General features: G+C 40.4%; 1 protein-coding gene across 9 annotated transcripts in view; it reads left to right on the top strand.

The window, feature by feature from the left end:
* Positions 1-18,832, top strand: part of CCSER2 (coiled-coil serine rich protein 2) — a 139,820-nt gene that overhangs the window by 15,479 nt on the left and 105,509 nt on the right. For 6 of the 9 annotated variants that reach the window (XM_045024049.1, XM_045024043.1, XM_045024047.1 and 3 more), the window contains exons 2-3: positions 7,142-8,621; positions 12,510-12,715. In XM_045024049.1, coding sequence (XP_044879984.1) covers positions 7,181-8,621; positions 12,510-12,715 — 1,647 coding nt within the window. In that variant the 5' untranslated portion in view covers positions 7,142-7,180. The remainder of the gene's footprint in view (positions 1-7,141; positions 8,622-12,509; positions 12,716-18,832) is intronic. The other 3 variants (XM_045024046.1, XM_045024048.1, XM_045024051.1) reach the window with 1 other exon arrangement.

The raw sequence follows: 18,832 nt of genomic DNA, 5'->3' as shown, positions 1-18,832 counted from the left end.
ATTTGTATTCTCACTGTTCTTCTGTTAGAAATGCAAAATGGAGACTTGTCTTGGCAGTTATACTTTGCCTAATATGTTTGTGACATGAAATTAATTCTGGAAGTGCGATCTTTGGCAGCAGTCCATTCATTTATGACCACCCTGATGATACTTCAGATTACATAAACCTTGGGATGACTCTGCTGGTGAGGACTTAATTCTTGGGGTGTAATTTTGGTAAAGTAAGGCTGACTATGGTTGTACAAGATTTCCCTTTACTTGCATAAATATGGAACAAAGCTTACCTGTAAATAGCCAGCCCATGCAAGGCATCTGTTAGTGAGTGTATGTATAGGTCTCGCATTGTGAAGGAACTCCACAGATCCTGCCTTGGCTGGCTTGTGTCATTCCTAGTGATCAGCTTTGATCACAGAAGTTAATGCTCAGAAGAAATTCCCTGCACATGCAGGAAACTAACCCCATACCTGTTAATTTTAGGTATGATATCCATTTTCAATGGACTGTCTTGCCAAAAGCTATTGCTATCCTTATACCTTGCGCATTCACTGATTAAACTTCTTGGATTAGCATTCATTGGCTTGTGTCTTATGACACGGTTGTGGTCACACATCCGTACGCTATGGCACTGAGAATAATGTTCATTTAGCTTATTGAATCTTAATGAAGCCTAACTATTGACTGATCCTGGAATCCTCATCTGGAACAGGCTTCAGCTGTAGGAACATCCTAACTTTGTCTATTTAGATATGGCTGATTCTCTTTCAGAATTCTTCCATAATAACAAGGTGTTATGCTTACCTACCATAATCATTAGATTGCTTACCCGCTCAAAATATAGTGATATAGGAGTAATCTTAAGTTTAATTAAAGCATTATTATGTGGATTCATGCATCCAATACCATCCTTAGGTTTTTAGTTAATGTTCTCACTGAGACCAGGCTCTCTCATTTTACATCTTGGTTAAAAAGCAGTTCTAGACTGAAAGGTGACTATGGATCTTTAAACACTTCGAGATCCACGATCAATCTCATTAGAGCCTTATCAGTGTACCCACTTTTCAATTAAAATGTTATTTCCAACTGTCCCCTTTGCATACATAACATGGATTTTTGAAGCAAATTGATCCTGTTTTGTGCATGTCCATCATTAATAAAGATTTTGCTGGCTGAACTTGCCTATCCATGATCCCTGAGCAATCTCGTTGACTTCAGTGGGCTTGTAGAAGTATAACTGACTTGAATTTAGAAAACAATTTTGGTGATACAATGTAGCGATGGGATTCTCTCTCAGGCATTGCAGCATGAACAGGAATACAGCAGTAAACTTGTAAATTTACTTAATCTCACAGATGGCTCTGAATACACATTAGAAGTAGAGCTATTGAGCTTTTATTATAGTTGTTCTTCACAAACATACTTTAAGGCTGGCGTGATACCTTCATAACAAGTAGGCCTTTCATTGACTAGCTTCTAGCAATATGAACACTGATTAAGTCCACTATTTTGTTGTTAGAAACCTGTGCTCAATAGTTATTTTATTGTGATCCTTGTAGAGCTTATTGTTAGTAACTTCCCCAAAATCTTGAAGAGTAGGAATGTATTAATAATAGATCTTGAGGAAAAGAAACAACATGATATTTCTCCTTATTCTTTTTTGAGGTATGAAATTTTAATATTCTCACTCATGCACTCACCTTTCTTGTAGAGTAGAATTCATGCTGACTCTTGTAAATGTTTTTCCTGCTCTCAAAGGTAGTGGCAGTGAAAGGGACTGTTATATTTGGCCTTGTATTTGGAGGTGGAATGTACAAGAGGAACATCTTTCCAAACTTCATTACTTTGGGAGCCCCCATTTGAGTCTTGTGCTTGTTAGGCCAAGATCCAGACATGTGAGTCTAATACTTTTTTGTGCAAATTATTGCAGGTATTTTTTCTTAGTGATGGCCAGAATAGTAGGTAGGAAAGACTTGGGGTGGAGTATGGTATCTTTATTTAAACAAACAAACAGAAACAAAAATCAACAAATGGAGATATTTAGGATTTGTTACAGAAGTCTTCCAATGTGTTGGAGATCTTATAAATATATTTCTGTTTAACATTTCCAGACTGTTGGTTGCGATGCCTACTAATAAACATATTTTTTCTCAACTTTGCTATTTTTAAACCTGGGCTCCATTTGCTGATATCAAAATATGTTGCATTTTGCAAATCAACAGTTAAAATAGGTGAACAGAGACACTATTCTGAATGTTTCCTTGATTTTTTTTTTTTAAACGAAAAAAATATTTGAAGCTAACATAACTAATCTTCAATAAAAGTTTATCTTTAATGAGACTAGGCAATGTCATTCCTTTATCTGGCAGAGGAGAGTCAGAGATGAATGTACAAAGTTCATGTCGTTCAGTCTCAAATTACCATCTTCATGTGTTAGTGCTGCACAGTGAACTCCAGAACTGTTTTGTACAGGCTTTGTTTCTTTCTCTTAGCTGTGAAACATATTACTATATCTTGACTTCTGCTGAAAATTTCAATCCCATTCACTTCTTGAATGCATCATTTGTAATCTTGTGTTGGAAAGGAGGCTTGTTGGATACAGTGACATACCTAAATTCCCTAGTCTTATACAGTTCAGTTATTTATGGCTATCAATTTTTTATGCATATATAAAAAGCAATCTGGCTCTGAGGACATAATGCTGCTGTATCAGTCCTGAACAGAGAAGAGAATGGGAAGAGTCAAAAGAAAGATGTGCTATTCCCCTTTCCCCACACACACTTGTTCCAGCAATAACCTGAGATAATCTTTTCATAACCTGTTTGTTATGAAGACCAAAATCTATGGTCAATTCTGACCTTAGTTTCTTGCATATTGCTGCCATTTCCTCAAGAGTCTTTTCTCCCCCCCCCCCACCCCCCCGCATTTAGAAAAAAATCTATATACTCTGGCAGCATCTTTAGGCTGATTATTGAATTGCTGATTAAGCTTATGCACAGCTGCTGAGCCAGGGACCCTTTAGTTTATGAAGTATTAAAAATACTGTTTCACGTAAAATATCACTTATAAAAATGAACTCGGTAGCCTTTTCCCTGATTGTTAATGAATGCATAGTATGTACGGTAAGACAGTTAAAGCTTGAGTATGTTAAAATACAGAATTGATTTACTTTTAATGTGACCTACATTTTGTTATCTGGGACATGGTAACTGGAAACTACAATAAATGACATGGCTGGAGATTAATTTGATTGTTTGTCCTTCATTTCCATGATGGAGGTGACAAACAGTAACAGGACACCTAATCTGACCATCAGTATTCTATATCTATTATTTATTGTTCATAATGCTAATTTGGACTGTTATAATGGTAATCCTGTCGACTTACCCCATCTATTCTTTAAATACAAGATGAAGATGACGTGTACCCCAGACTTTGACATGTCATTGTGACGGTCTTAATTTGTTAATAAGTAACTTTAAATAAGCTTTTCATTGTTGTACTGTTCCTGTTCCCTACATTTACATCTTGTCACAATCCTTTAACAAATGTAACTTCAGGTCTGATGGTTCTCAGGACTGTGAGTCACCCTGTTACCCCCTGCCTCCAGTGAGAGGGAGTCTCTTGTGGTAGCTGGGTATCACCTTATTGACACCTGTCAGTCCTTCAGGCATTCTCTTCCAATCCCCAAATCTCTTTGATAATTCCCCTGGGATGTCCATCCCCTGACACTGGCTACTCACAGAATTTCCAGATCCTCTGCACCCGAAGGTGCTGCGTACCCTAATTTACCAGTTTCACTTTAAACCACTGCTCCTGTAAACCACGCAGCACTTGTGAGCCCTTAAATAAACCTCCTTTTGTTTCATTATGTGAAAGAATAAAGATTTAACTAGAAACCAGAGTGGTGGAAACATGCGGTTACAAAACAAAATCATAACGCATGAGTTTATCTCTACATTTTATCAATAGTTAACTTTATCTAATAAAGTAGATTTTTCCCCTCCAAAGTTAGTCTGTTTAGAAGCTGGCTGGTTTATCAATAACTAGGATACAAATGTTCATGAAAGCATCCCCTTCCATTAGGGGTTTCCTCAGTGAATGGATTCAGATTGTCTTTCTTTACACTGTTATACTGAAAAGAGTCTTTCGTGTCTATTCACAGGCCGGATGAATCTCTGCCTTGTTGTAGAGTTTCTTTTCTATATTTAAGAGCTTTTGATTGTTTGTTGTTTCTCATGGTTTTTCATTGACTGACTGACTTCTGGGATGTGGCAAGGGTAGATAATAGAATCTTGCATTACCTCACCAGCTGACTACGGAGGTCTGACTTGAATGAGCCATCATTCAGACACATTAGCTCCTGGTGACCAGTTTCTACTCCAGACCATAAGGCATATTTTTCAGTATAAATACATTATTCCTTAAATGTAATGCACACATACATCTTGCAATGACTGATCCTTGACAAGTTATGAGCTTTCTGAAGATACCTTTGCATGATATTCATTATGGAAAAATAACCTGTAAGACATGTTTGGTGTAGTGAGTTTGTCAGGTCTGAGATGAACGTTTGGAAGGACCACAGGACCCTTTGCCAAGGGGTGTCTGTGGGTATGTCTACACAGCAAAGAAACCCTAAACCCATGGCTAGCCTGTGTCAGCTGACTTGGGCTTGTGGGGTTCAGTCTACGAGACTCTTTTCATTGCTTTCGTGCTCAGGCTGAAGCCTGAACTCTGGAAGCCTCACACCCTACAGAGTCATAGAGTCTGGGCTCTGGCAGCCTCCCACCCCTGGGGTCCGAGAGCCTGGGCTCTAACTGTATAGACATACCTGAGTCACAAAGTCATACAAACAAGCTGTTTTATAGGTAAAATGGGGTAAAAACTATTTGAAGAATTTTCTAGGTATTTTTGACTGTTTAACATCCCTCTGTCCCATATTGTTAAAATTATCTGGGAGGGGGAAGGGAAGAATGTTTGTTTGGCACAGAGCGTATGAGAAACTGGAGCTGAAAAGAACTTGTTTTGGTTTTGGGCTGGGGATGGGTAAGGAGTTGAGTAAGAGGAGTCCAGTTATTCTGTAGAATGGAAAACAGTCTTACAGGTGATTTGCAAATGATTCTTAAAATAGGGTGGTTGTTTTAGCTTTGCTTCCTTATCATGAATAAAGGAGGCCTGTAATTTCTTCTCTCCAAAAAATGTAAAAAAAATCTTCACTTTTAACCTTAGAAATATCAAGGATGTTAACTCTGGACTTTCCTGCTTTTGCTGAAGGCGTTTGTTGGTGAGGGATTTGCCATGGATCTGATGTATATTATGAATCCTGCTTAGTTTAGAGGGCAGAGGTTGTTGAATCTTTAATGAACAGAAGCTTCTAAATTTTCATTGGACATTGGCATTAAATACATTTAAATAGATATTAAGAATTTTAAGTGCACTAAATATTTTTCCTCTGTTTCTCAAATTTCGGCGTCTTGTGAGTTTTTGGCCATGCTCTAGAACTGAATTTCTAATATTAAAGGAGGGTATGGGGAACCTGTCTTCTGTTTGTTTAAAAAATTATAAATAAAATCTTATGCATAATGAGAAAGCAAGAATGGGCATAAGTGTTAGTTTTTGACTTTGCAGGAAACTCATTCACAAGTATTAACATCACACTCAGCCAATCTTAATGTTAAACCCTGTGTAATGCTATTAAAAAAAGTTGCATATCTCCTGAATAAAAATGAAGTAATATCAGAGATCAATAGCCAAAGAATTTTCAGTGTTCTCTCCAAAACTACTAACATGCCAAAAAATTCTATATAACAGGTGGCATTTGCAATGCATAGCATATGCCATCTGCTATCATTTACAAAGTCACAGTATACAAGCATTACTTACCAAAAGCAATCGAAAAGTCCCAAAAGATACACTACAGAATTAAAATAACTTGTTGGTCGGATTTGTGAGCTCAATTGAACCTATACTTCAGCATATTGTCCTTTCTCTTTGACTCTCTTGTCCTCAATTCTGGTGCAATTTTGCTGTAAATATATTTGCAATTTTAAACTTTGCCTTTCACTTAGTTTTCTTCATTACCCTTTAGCCAAATGTGTACAGGGTTCCCATGATTTGTGATATTACAAGTGCTGCGATTTTGGGTGGCTGCTCATGCTGCTCAGAGCTCTGAAATACTGAATGAGGTGCTTGGAGTTCTTGTTACTGAACCATAGGGACCTTTGTTCATCTTGAGTGGACAATTACCTGTAGGTCCTATATACTCTGAGGTTTATTGAGAGGGAAGCCATGCATGTGGAACAAGAATGGAGAACTCAGAAAATGTCCCTCCTTCACCAAGCCAGGCAGCGATGGCTTTGTCTCCAGTATGGTACAAATGGCTTGTGTTTGTGTTAATTCAGATAGAAGTCCAGAGACTAGGTGGATCAGAAAGAGTCAGGGGTATTTAACTTCCAGTTGGAGAGCACAGTAGTTTTCCATGTAGGCTGGAGTCTAACAGGGAGCTGGGGCTGGTGGGTGAGGAAGAAGGAAGATTTTGAAAACTAATTCCTATCAGAATCTATACAGCAGTTCTCACAAGTCAGTGTTGCCAGTTCATGTGACTTATTCATGAGTCTTGGGATATTTTAATTTTTTTTTCATAAAGCTCCAGATGCCGAAATCAAGTGATTGCATGAGAAATTCAGCTTTCATTTTAAAATAATAATCTTTAGCCTGCCTTCATGCAGAGAAAAGCTTGAAAGGTTAAAATAAGTGCATCTTAAAGGCTTAGAAACCAGAGGGCAAATTAAAAACATGCAACACTTATTTTTAAAACAATCGTGGTTTTTTGTGTGGCCTGACACTGAGTTTTAACACTTGATGTTGGCAATACTGCAAATGATCCCACCCTTTTAGTAAGATGGCTACCATTAGCAAACTGTTTCCAGTTGTTGTTGAAACATTTTGTTTGCTATATGTTGCACAATTGACTAATGGTGGTTAGAACATCTCTAGAAACTCATGAAATATGTATAGGTAAACTGTATTTTTCTGGTATAATTATGCATCCATGTATCACATGATCATTTATACTTTTTAGGTGTATTGTGTTCTCCTGAGTTCTTTATTCAAGTGTAATATTTTTTCTTTTTCATTTCCACAGATTCAAGAAACTTTCAAGGACCAATGTACCCAATAGCTCATGGAAGAAAAAAATCATATCCGAACATCCTTGGTTTCCAAGTTACCGAAGTATGGAACAAAATCTTTAGGGAGCACCCTACAGCCAATGCCAAATAGGACAGCTGTTCCCTTGTCAGGGAATTCTCATAGCAGCAGTGGCAAAAATTGCAGCAAACACAATGGCACTGTTCATATGTCTTCCTTTGCTTTTAGCTGGCAAAAGTCAAATAAATATCAACTTGGTGATCAAAGTGGTGGTGAGTCTAACTTTGCCCAGAATTCTAATGAAAAACTAGTTGATTCTGAGAAGTATTCTCCCTCTCAAGGTGGATTTGGTAAAGATGTGCTCAGGGTGGGTTTGAACAGCACCTCTTCAGTAGCATCAAAAACAGCAAAGCAAGTCAACATGTTTGTGTCCTCTACAGAAGAATTAAACCAAAAGTCTTTGCCTGGACTGTCTAGTTCAGCGAAATTCACCAAAGGTACGTTATTTGGCAAGACTTCGTATTCTGGACTCAGTGCTCCAAAATCACATTTAAATGGATTTTATGGGAATAGGCCATCCGTAGACTTGCAGAGGTGTAGAATTAACTCCAGTGCCTCCAGGACCAGTTCAGGAGAGAGTTTGGCACAATCCACAGACAATGCTAAATCTTTGTCCTGTGAAAAAATGGTTAGATCACAAAGCTTTTCACATTCCATTCAGAATTCTTTCCTACCCACTGCATCCTTAACCAGATCACATTCCTTTAATAAAGCTGTAGATCTTACAAGGCCTTATCAAAAACAACACCTGGCTATTAGAGCATCTCAGAGGTCAACTCTGTTGTCAAGAAATGCCCAACAGTTGGATGCACCCAGTGGAAATGAACCTTTAAGATACGGATTTACCAGGCCATACACTGCTATATCAACCTCTGGTTTAAGGAAGCCACCGCTCTCAAATGGATCAGGGGTATCACCCTCTTTGGGGTATGGAATGGGTCGTCCTTCTTTACTGAAACCTACCAGACAGCTGTTTACTGGAAAGATCATTGTGGATGACAGCAAAAGTACAAGTACTGACATGTGCATAGTGAAGGTTTCTGAGATTACGGTAAATGTCAATGGAGCCATTGAGAAAAAAGACACAGAAAATGACAGTCAAAGAACAGAATGTGGTGAAGCCCTTCATGACAGTCTGGGGAAGCATGGCTCTAAAGTCGTATGCATGAATGACGATGTGGATGAAATATCCATATCTTCCTTGTCCTCTTCTGAGAAGAATGACCTGAGTGAAGACTTTAGTGATGACTTTATAGATCTAGAAGATTCAAATAGAACAATACAAGTGAAGCAAGAAGTCTCTATTGAAGAATTAGAGCATGGAGGTGCAACACCAGTAGATCCAGTCACTTCTCTCAAGGAAAGTGAAAGGACTCATTGTAACACCGATGAATGGCTAGATATAGATGTTTCTGGTAAATATTTTGTTGCACTCTATTTTTTAACTTATTACTCCTGAGGGCATTCTGTGCCAAAATTAAAAAGTGCCAAAGAATTAAACTTTGTGCACACAATATTTTAAAATTATGCAAAATTCTTCAAGTTTTATTTGTCAATAAATAAATGAAGAGGCTCTAGCGTGGCAGTAGGGAGCACAAACCACTAGTTGTACAAAGATGGGAGATCACCCTGCAGCCTCCCTGTTCCCCCTCCCCTGGAACATGGACTCAGCGGTGAAGCTGCACCTGACTCACCTGCCCCAGAAACACCCTGGGGCCATGCCTGTCTCCTCCAGGGTCACCAGGTGTGAGGCAGGATCCAGGTGTGTGGGGGGGGATTCAGGTGTGGAGTGAGAGGGTTCTGTGTGGGACAGTGTGGGTGCAGGCAGTGCAATGGGGTGTCTAGGTGTGGGAGGATCTGGATGCATAGAGGCTCACTGTGGAGGGGGGGTCCAGGTGCATGGGCAATGGGACTCTGCAGATGCTTCCAGGTGAAAGATGTTGGAGCTCAGTGGTGTTGGCTTGGTGGGGTGGGGGTCTGGGTGCAGCTACTTGGGAGTCAGTGGTGCGGGGTCCATGTGGGGGCTCAGGTGGTGCACAGGAGTGGTGCTCATCAGGTTCGGGGTTTGAGAGCAGGGAGCTCAGTGGGGAATGGTCTGGGTTCAGGGGTGGGGGTTTGGAAGCAGGGGGTCTAGGTGCAGGGGTTGAGCTTCAGTGGGGTGGGTTTTGGGTATGGATGGTTAGGGGGTTCTGGGTGTATGGGGTGGGGCTTGGTGGTGGTGTCTGGGTATGGGAGGTCCAGATGCATGGGGGTTGGGCAGATGGGGGAGCAGCTCCCATACAGTGATCCATCCCCCTGCAGCTGAGGAGCAGTGGAGAGCAGGAAGTAGGGGAGGATGCTGAGCTTCCTGCAGCTGGGGAAGGTTTTTGGGGGTGGGTCTGACAAGTCCCGTCCTCTCCTACCTCCAGCCCAGCCGGGACTAGCTGCTGATCCCAGCTCAGGTAGGAGCCACTGGCTATAGTGTTCCCAGCCCTGCAGTGATTTACCTCTCCGTTGGCTGCTCTGGGTGTCTGAAACGATGTACCTGCGCAGCTAGGGAGTGGTGTGTGACTGCTCTTGCAGCTTCCCTTTGCTTCCCTGTCAGTCATTTTTCTGCAGGGAAGCAAAGAAATCTGCATGAGACATGAATTCTGCGCACGCGCAGTGGCGCAGAATTCCCTCAGGATTATCTTATGTTGAGAAGCAAGTTTCTGTTTGAAATACTAACTTGTTTGTAAGTATTCCTAATTTATCTAAATCATAGTAAAGTAAAACTAGTTTTTCTATATTCCCAGATTAGTTGTATTGAGTCCCATATTGATAAATGATCCTTGGCCTTGTATACTGGATTTTCCAGTCTTCTGTGCAAACATTGAATACTACTAATATAAGATGTTAAACTGAGTTGTCCTCCAAAGGAAAACCTGTTGTTCTGTTTTAGGCATTTTTAGAAAGGAAAAACTGATGACAAAGGCAATTCATGTTTTAAGTTCATTGCATTTAAAAAAAAATTAAGTTTCAGTTGATGGTTCTCAAGAGTGAATCATGCTTATCTTTGACATTTATTTCAGTGCAGTATTAGTAAATGTCAATTATCATATAATGCTGAAATACAAGGTAGGACTCCAATGAAATACTGATCCATTAGGTGTTGCTGGAGCTTAATGAAAACTCCTTATGGTAAAAGCTGACACTTCTCACTAAAGCTAAACATAGTTTAAAAAGCTGCACTATTAGCCTTGCTCCTGTTGCTTTATCCATTATTTTTGCAGTGGTATTACTTCATTTATTTTGCTTTTTGCAGCTGTTGCAATATACTAGGAAATACCTTTCTTGAGAGCTAAGATTGCATCACACTTTGGGTCTGTGTGCATGATGGGTGCCTCTTATACCCTGCATGAGACTGAGAATCATTTACTGCTTTGTCCTGATCTGCCCTCTTAGAACTGTGGGTTCTAAACATGTGTCTAATATAATAGCCTAAACATCGTCAGAGCACTTTTAAAAGATAAACGTGCTATACACGGGGTGCTGGAACAATTTGTATAATGGGGTTGCTGAGCCATTGAACCAAACTGTAAACTGTGTATATGAGGGAAACCACTTCAAGACGGGATACAGCAGCACCCCTAGTTCCAGGACCTATAGCTATACATGCTTATAAATTTATGGCAGAGCTATTTGCCATGGGAGCCATAACATTAAATTCCTAAGGATAACTTTGTATTATGTTATGTTTAGGAATTTACACAAGTTAAGAATTTTGTTATGGCTCCAGTGGCAAACAACTCCACCACATTGTATATGCTTTTATAAATCCCCAATCTTCAAGAGAGATCACCAGTCCCTCTTCACATAGCAGTAACTTAGATGGATATAGCACCTACAGAAGGGGAAGGTGACCCACCTGCTGACATCTGCCAGGGGAAATCAACATGCCATGGAGGTGGCATACTCCTTCCCCCAGGTAGATTTGCACAAGTGCTTTTATGCACACAAGCAAAAGAGAGAGTCTGTGGCATTAGAATAGTATATGATTTCTAAAACAAACTTGTTTAAATCAGAGGCACTGGTTCACACTGAGGAATAAATGCATGGCAGTTTTAGTTTCTCAGATCTTTTGAGTTTGGGGCAGGTGAATGCCCCACTCAGAGGGGCTGGGGATGGAGGGGGACACAAGCCCAGTTTCCTTTCCTATTTCTAGTGGGAGTTTAAAGGCTACTTGGAGGGGAGAACAAATGGTCCTTCAGGTTCTCCACAGATGGCTGTGGGAGAAACATCGAGCATAGCTCAGGGCTCCTGACATCTCTCTCTTTTGGGATGAGAGGAAGTGATGTTTCTCTCCTTTTTTTTTTTTTTTTTTTTAAACCAAGCTCTTAGTGAGGTACATGTTACTCCTTTTTCTCTTTGCTCCCCCATGGGTCTCTTTGGGGTGCTGGTCTTTGAAAAATTATCAGCAAACCGTTTTCTCCTCAGCAGAAGCTGCATAGTTGGCCTTGTACCTTGCTGATGTATGAACCTGCCAGAATGCAGGGTTCCTGCAAACAGTAAGAAAAAAGAGAGAGATCATGTTAAAATAACTTCTTAAAAAATCACAATTGGCAACTAATTATTTCTGAACCTTGCTATTTAAGGAAGGTTCAGAAAAAAATTAACTCAGCCACATTTAAGTGCCTGTAAACATGGGCTTATAATGTCAGTTCAATCATAGTGTTGTTACTAAAAAATGTATAGTAGATATGTAACTTAGCCTTATATAATCAATGTCAGTAAAGTGTTATTTTTGTTTTTTGTAGAGGAAGGTTGCTCTAGCTCTTGGAACACAACTTTTGTTAAGTTCTTTTGCATAAGGAGAAATTGTTTGGCACAGTTATTGAATTTTTTAATATCCTATATTCTTCCGCTAATTAATGGGCATTTCATTGCACAAGTTTTCCTTTTTCCTGAGAGGCATTACTATTCTGCCAGTTGAAATCTGTCTGTCTGGCCTCAGCATACTTGAGTAATTCACAATTTTTTATGTCACCTGTTCTTTTTAAGAAATACTTTTCACTCTGTTAGAATTGTTGCAGGGCTGGAAGAGGAAAAATATTGGAGGTTGGTAGAAGGTACTTGTGGGTATATTGAGTTTTTATAACATCCTGAGACTGGGGGAGAAAAAGTTGTTTTTTTCCTAAGCTTAGCATTGATGACTTCAGAGAATGTTTTAATATCCATTGCCACCACTTCCATTCAGATCCTTTTACATGCTAATAACACAGAACATAAGTGCTAATTTTAATGTAAATTATTTGGACTATTGACTGTTTTTGTTTTTATTTAAGCAGTAGATGACAAGAATGAAAACACAAAGCATACTTTTGGGAACAACTTGATTTCTCCTGACATGGACTACAGAGCTGGCTCCTCTTTTGAACTTTCTCCATCTGATAGTTCCGATGGAACATATATGTGGGACGAAGAAGGGTTGGAGCCCATTGGGAGTGTCCATCCATGTGGAAGTTATGAGTCTTCAGAAATGAACAGCATAGTATGTATATGTTCTTACAGCTCTTTGAGATTTTTGTTAGCTTTAATATATTGCAGAAAGTGTTAATTTTCAGAATTTTTATGTTTCCTCATTACTCCTTAAATTATTTTTGTAAAATATATCCTCATCTAGAAATTCTGAGCCCACCTAATGATGAAGGACCTACAATAAGAATAACCTTTAACTCCAGTTATCTGAATTGCCTTTATCTGAAAATCCTAGCTATCCAAATCCGCAATGTATCCTGCATGTAGCACTGTTAGTTAATAGCACTTGTGTTATTATGAATACCTGGTTTTCCAAAAGTTTTGGATGCCCCCCAAATGTAGATAAATGGGAGTGTATTATAGCTAATGTGCATTTTTAAAAGTAATTAATAGTGAAATATTTAATATTTACTTACTGCTGATATTGTGGCCTGAGCTCGGTTAGAGTACTACCTTCCTCCTCCAATGTGGTGCTAAAGGTACACAACAACGGGCTTATTTTCCTCAAATTGGCATGTTAAATATTTCCTGTCAGCCTAGGAGCATAGAGGATGAGGAGTTGATCTCAGCCCCTTTAGCCTGAGGTAAAGCTTGTTCTTGGGAACAGGAATAACGGGTTCCTCCAGCCTGCCAATCTGTTAAATAAATCCCTTTTGAATCTATATTTCATCTCACTGTCAGCAAGCTTTCTAGACCGCAACTCTAGCTCCTCACTAGGACAGGGCTTTAATGTCTAGAGTTTGTGTATGAATTGAACACCTACAGTGATTGGCGGCTTAATATGTAGTAAGAGGGATCATCTGCCTTCATCTGGGACTCCATTTCCAGAGCAGGTGCAGGTGGCGTGCTTGGTAGTATGGCTCTTACCCGTGTCTGTCTGGAACTGAAATGTTGTTCAGTATCAGTGGGAAAGTTCAGCACCACTACTGACTTTCCACCTATGTTCAGGCAGCCAGCCTCAGATTTCCTAGTGTGCTAAAGAGGCATTTCAAAAGCGTTACATTGTTTTTGAGAAATGTTTGTGTTCATGGCACACAATGTCTTGCTCATCCTTTGCTTTACGGTTTCATATCTGTGGAACAAGAGTGACATGTCACTCAACTGAGAAGGCCTGACTTACTTACTTGGATCCCTTCCAGAAGAAGAGTCACATTTGTCTATAGGGCCGTAAGCAGGAATAGGTAACGTGCACTAATTTTCCTCCATGTTGGAGAGTATGTGGACAAATGTGGTTAGTATCCACTGGCAAATAAAAATGAAAAACAAAATCTAGCGTATTTTTGTTGTTATATCACCAATATGATTACATTTTAATATGTTAAGACAAATACAGAAGCTTCAACCAGATCATCATCTTTGACTGACTTAGTCATACTTCAAAGAGTAAGCAGGATCATTCTTGATCAGTGCTGGGATAGGAGTCATCCAGGGAAAACTTGTGTTTTGAAGTGGTGTCGGTGATAACTAGGTGGTGATTCTGCATAGTCAGTGCTCTATTCTGGTTCTGTGGACCACTGTGCAAGTGGAAGATAACATCTTATGGCACATGACACTGTGGTCCTAGCTAAATTCCGCTGAAAAGTTTCAGCTACCCATGATGGTACAGTCAAACCTTGCAATAACACGCCCCGCCATAATGCGAAATTGCATATAACGTGAGCATAAGTTGGCTCCGCATTAAGGCCTAATAATACCAGTGGTCTCCAACCCCGTGGTGCCCGCTGGGACATTGATGTACCCCCACCTAGTGCCCAGCAGGGGAGAGAAGCTGCGGCCCCGCGCCTTCCGGGGACAGAGAACTCCGGGGCTGCGGGCGCTGGTGCTCTCTGTCCGGCAGGCATGGGGACGCGGCTCCTCTTGAAGCCGGAGAGGAGCCGCGTCTCCATGCCTGCCGGGGATAGAGAGCACCGGCGCCCGCAGCCTCGGAGTTCTCTGTCCCCGGCAGGCATGAGGCCGTGGCTTCTCTCCTCTGCTGGGCACTAGGTGGCGCACATCAATGCACCACGTTGGGGACCACTGACTTAAACTGACTGGCTTGAAACCCTGCTATACCGCGATCCCGCATTTATCGTGATGGAATTTTTTGGACCCCAAACATTGCGTTATAGCGGGGTTTCACTGTATTCACTATGTGTCTAACCTATTGTGTAATGTTTCTGGGCTCTTAAACAGCTGCCAATTTCCTGTGGTGATTTGCACTAATATATATATATATAAAAAGATAAAGCACTTTCAAATTCTGTGGCTGAAAGAGCCTGTGTAACCGTTGATGTTAAAAATTTATCAAAAAAATTAAGACAGTCCAAAAGATATCCTGAGTAAAGTAGTGTCCCTTCAAAAGCTTAGTCGTGTGTGAGCTGTTAAACAAGTAAATGGTATCCTGATACATCCTGTGCTCTATACATCAAGATGTAGTAAATATTGAATATAATTATTTATTATCTACATTTTATGAGAAACTTAACATATTCTAGTAGATATTTTCTGAAGTAAAGAATTCTGCTTCCCTAGGTCTTTGATCTGTTTGGCTAATCTCTTGATGTGTACATGTAACTTGGATCACTGCCAGTGGGAGTTGTACACAATTTTGAACAGAAAATATGTTCTGAAGTATTCGTTCAATAGAAGCATGTTACACACACTTTCAATGAAAACAATGAAAGAGAAGTAGTGAATGGCATTAGTAAGATCATTTACTAATTTATAAAAATTCCTTGTGATGAGTGTCTTGAGTGTTGTGGCATTAATCTAATGAGACTTTTTTTCCCCTTTCCTTTCCTGTATCTACTGTAAGTAGATTGCTGCTTAGGGCTTGATGGCTATTACAAGGCTTTTGTTCCCTGAGCAGGGTTCATCACTGAATTTAGATATTCATGTCATTTTTCATATTCTTTATTTCTGAGTTTGACCTCTTTTTAAAATTTAGTTCTTTATCACAATTTTAGTGCTTAATGTACTTTGAAGTTTCAGCTTTAAAGGGGGGAAATAGCAATAATGCTGCTTTTATTCTTGCAGTGCATAGACATTTTCAGCCATGTTCTTAGAATTTGTGGGGGAAGTTGTAACTCTCAAAGCGTTTTGAATTTCCTTTTAGTGGTCATTGTTTGCCAGCTGTGGTTGCAGTTACTGTATACAGCACTAAATTTTATCTCTATTACTTCAGGATAAACCGCTAATTATTTTTAGCTTGAAAATGCAGAAGTAACCGTGATCATTTGAAGAAAAATCTTGTTTTCTGTTCTGCAGAACTGTGCTCTTGAGTGAGAACGTGTATGTGAGCCATCCAGAAAGCAGTGATCTTAGGGGCTGTCTGTGTGTATGCCCTCTGCTGATCAGGATGTTAGGTGCAAGGCTGTGTAAGTTTGAGACACAACCACTTTTGGTTTCCTTGTTTATATGCAGCCGGTGTTAAGATAGTTGCAGTATTGGTCTCAGGGGCGGCTCTAGGAATTTTGCCGCCCCAAGCACGGGGCAGCAAGCTGCGGGAGGCGCTCTGTCAGCGCCGCGAGGGCGGCTTGCTGGCTGCCTTCCGCGGCTTGCCTGCGGACGGTCCGCTGGTCCCGCGGCTTCGGCGGATCTCCCGCAGAGGCGTGCCTGCGGGAGGTCCTCCGAAGCCGCGGGACCAGGAGACCCTCCGGTGCCGGCAGAGCGCCCCCCCGCAGCTTGCCGCCCCAAGCACGCGCTTGGCATGCTGGGGCCTGGAGCTGCCCCTGATTGGTCTTCCATCTTCTCTGTGTTCCCTTAGTTAATGTTGCATTAGTTCTTTTTAAAAAAAGGAATAAGTGCATTGAGTGGTCCTAGAGATGCACCTCTGTGGTTCCAAGCTGGTGGTTGTCGATGCCATTGCAGGACTTTGAAACACTTCTCAGTTCTGCTGATTTTTGTCATGACAGAGGCAGATGAAAAATCCAAGTTTAAACAGCATGCACCATGTGGGAATAAAATGTCTGACTGACCAGCACATCACGTGTTCTTGATTCTTGGGAGAACATTCAGATTAGTGGCATTAGTTCTCTAGACTGTGACAGATGTGCTGCTTGTAGCTAGTATAGGCTCTCCATTTTATGTGAGATAGGAGAAATGTTGTAATATTTTAATGTTACAAGAAGCAGTGTGAGGTTTTCTAAATTTGTCTTGCAGACTAATATGAATGTTCATAAAGTCTTTGATCTCATTGGATACTTTGCAAAGTATCTGAGGATAAATTACATTTTTATGAGCTAAATTCCTCTTGTTTCCACACTATAGTTCATAATACTGAAATGTTAATGCTAATATATGATTTACAAAGATTAAATCCTTTGTATCACACAGTTCCCTCACTGGCTGGACACTCACCAGGCTGTGTGCTTTTTAAGCCTCCTGAGTGTGAACAGAGTGCAGACACAGCCTCTGACTGGGGTCTCTCACTCTCGGCATGCAGATCCCATGTCTAGCATTCCGTGCTCAGACACGGCCGTCTAGTTGCCTAATTCCTGGGACCAATGTTAACCCCTCAGCCTTTCTATAGTTTAAGCACATCCTTTCCTATAATTCCAGCTGTGTGGGTATTCTGGGCTTACAGTTTAGCATTCAGGGGCATGCAATAATGAAGGCAGATAGACAGACTTACTTCATGCAGGATTCTAAACATCATTACTCTTAACTTAGCAGGAGAGAGAGACCTAAACAAAATAATAAGTACACGTATATGCATTTCTCTGCCTCAGTTTTCTCACCACTCTAGAGAGGTTTTTTGGGCTTGTACAGAGTCTTCTGGGATCCTTCTTATGCAGTTTTTCTTCAGAATCATCGAGCCTTTCTTGGTCGGGTTGATTTCTCTGACTTCGGCTGGTCCTGCAGTTAAACAGGACACTCTTACTATGAAAGCATGCCCCTCTCTCCTGTCTAAGGCTTCTTGTGTGACTGAGTTCCTTGAGTTTATATGTCCCCACCTGGTTTCTTTGTTCTACTGCTGAGGATTTTCCACTCCCTCCCTGCAGAGAAATTGGAGGGACTAGTTTCTTCCAGTTTCAGCCAACTAGCTGTCTCAAGGTGTTGCCACGAATAGGTGGCCATTAAAGTGTAACAACTGTCTGTTGTCCCTGGTCTGGCAGAGATGTGCTAAAGCCAATGTCAGAAAATGTGCGATTGCACATCCACATAGAGATTTTCTATGATACCACAATTTTGCCACTATAATTCATAAGTTGTACATAGATTTTCCCCAAATAGTCATATTTAGACTAAAAATCAGCCCACATGGACCATTTACAAATTTAGTTCAATGGATTACATGGATTTCTCAACAAATCCGTTTTTAAAACAACTAAAAGTGGTTTTTACAATCTCTCTTACTTTCGACAGCTGCTGATCCTCACTGCCATGATAGCACCAATGTACTGATGCTGTCCCTTTTTTTTTATTCACTTTATTTTAGTGAGAAAATTGATGCGTCAAAGGCCAATTCTGGTGGCAGTATCGCAGACAGTATTAAAAACTGTGTAATATTACAAGTTGAACTGTGCAACTTGCTAACAAAAGGTGTTTTACGTTCACTTAAATACCCCTCAGTTGCTGTTTTGATGGGAGATGGGATCCTGCCTAATGTGTTGACTATTAAAAGAACTGAGGGGTATGAGTTAAGGTTCTTGCCTGTTATGGGCTTTCACGTATGTCCAGTCACCAGCAGGCTTGGAAATAGGGACCAAGATATTCCTATAGTCACAGGGCTTCCTGATCCCAATGTCACTGGGCAAGTAATTGTAATAAAAATCTGGCTTGTTATTAAGAAAAGAGACGGGAAATTTGTAAAGGGTGTGATTACAAAAATAGACGTAAAAGTCTTAAATGTGGTTCTAAACTATTATGTCTCTGTAAACTTGACAAGACAAGATTTGCAATTTATAGAACTAAGCACAAAGGTATGCTTGGGTGCTCGTTACTCTAACAGGTTCATTGTACCCCCGTTTTTCCTGGTAACATATTTTATTGCAGATTTGCTTATTATGCTTATTCAAGTATCAGCTGTCAAGAATTAGCTTCTCCCCAGTAAGAATGTGGTATTCACACGTAATTGAGGGTTAACTGCCTGACAGATTCCACAGTGACCTTTGTAATAGCTATTGAGGGCGAAATCATGTAATTTCAT

The sequence above is a fragment of the Mauremys mutica genome, chromosome 7, assembly GCF_020497125.1.
Source record: "Mauremys mutica isolate MM-2020 ecotype Southern chromosome 7, ASM2049712v1, whole genome shotgun sequence".
NCBI classification, from domain to species: Eukaryota; Metazoa; Chordata; order Testudines; family Geoemydidae; genus Mauremys; species Mauremys mutica.
Note: the sequence above shows the minus strand (reverse complement) of the source record. Positions and strands in the feature narration are given on the sequence as shown.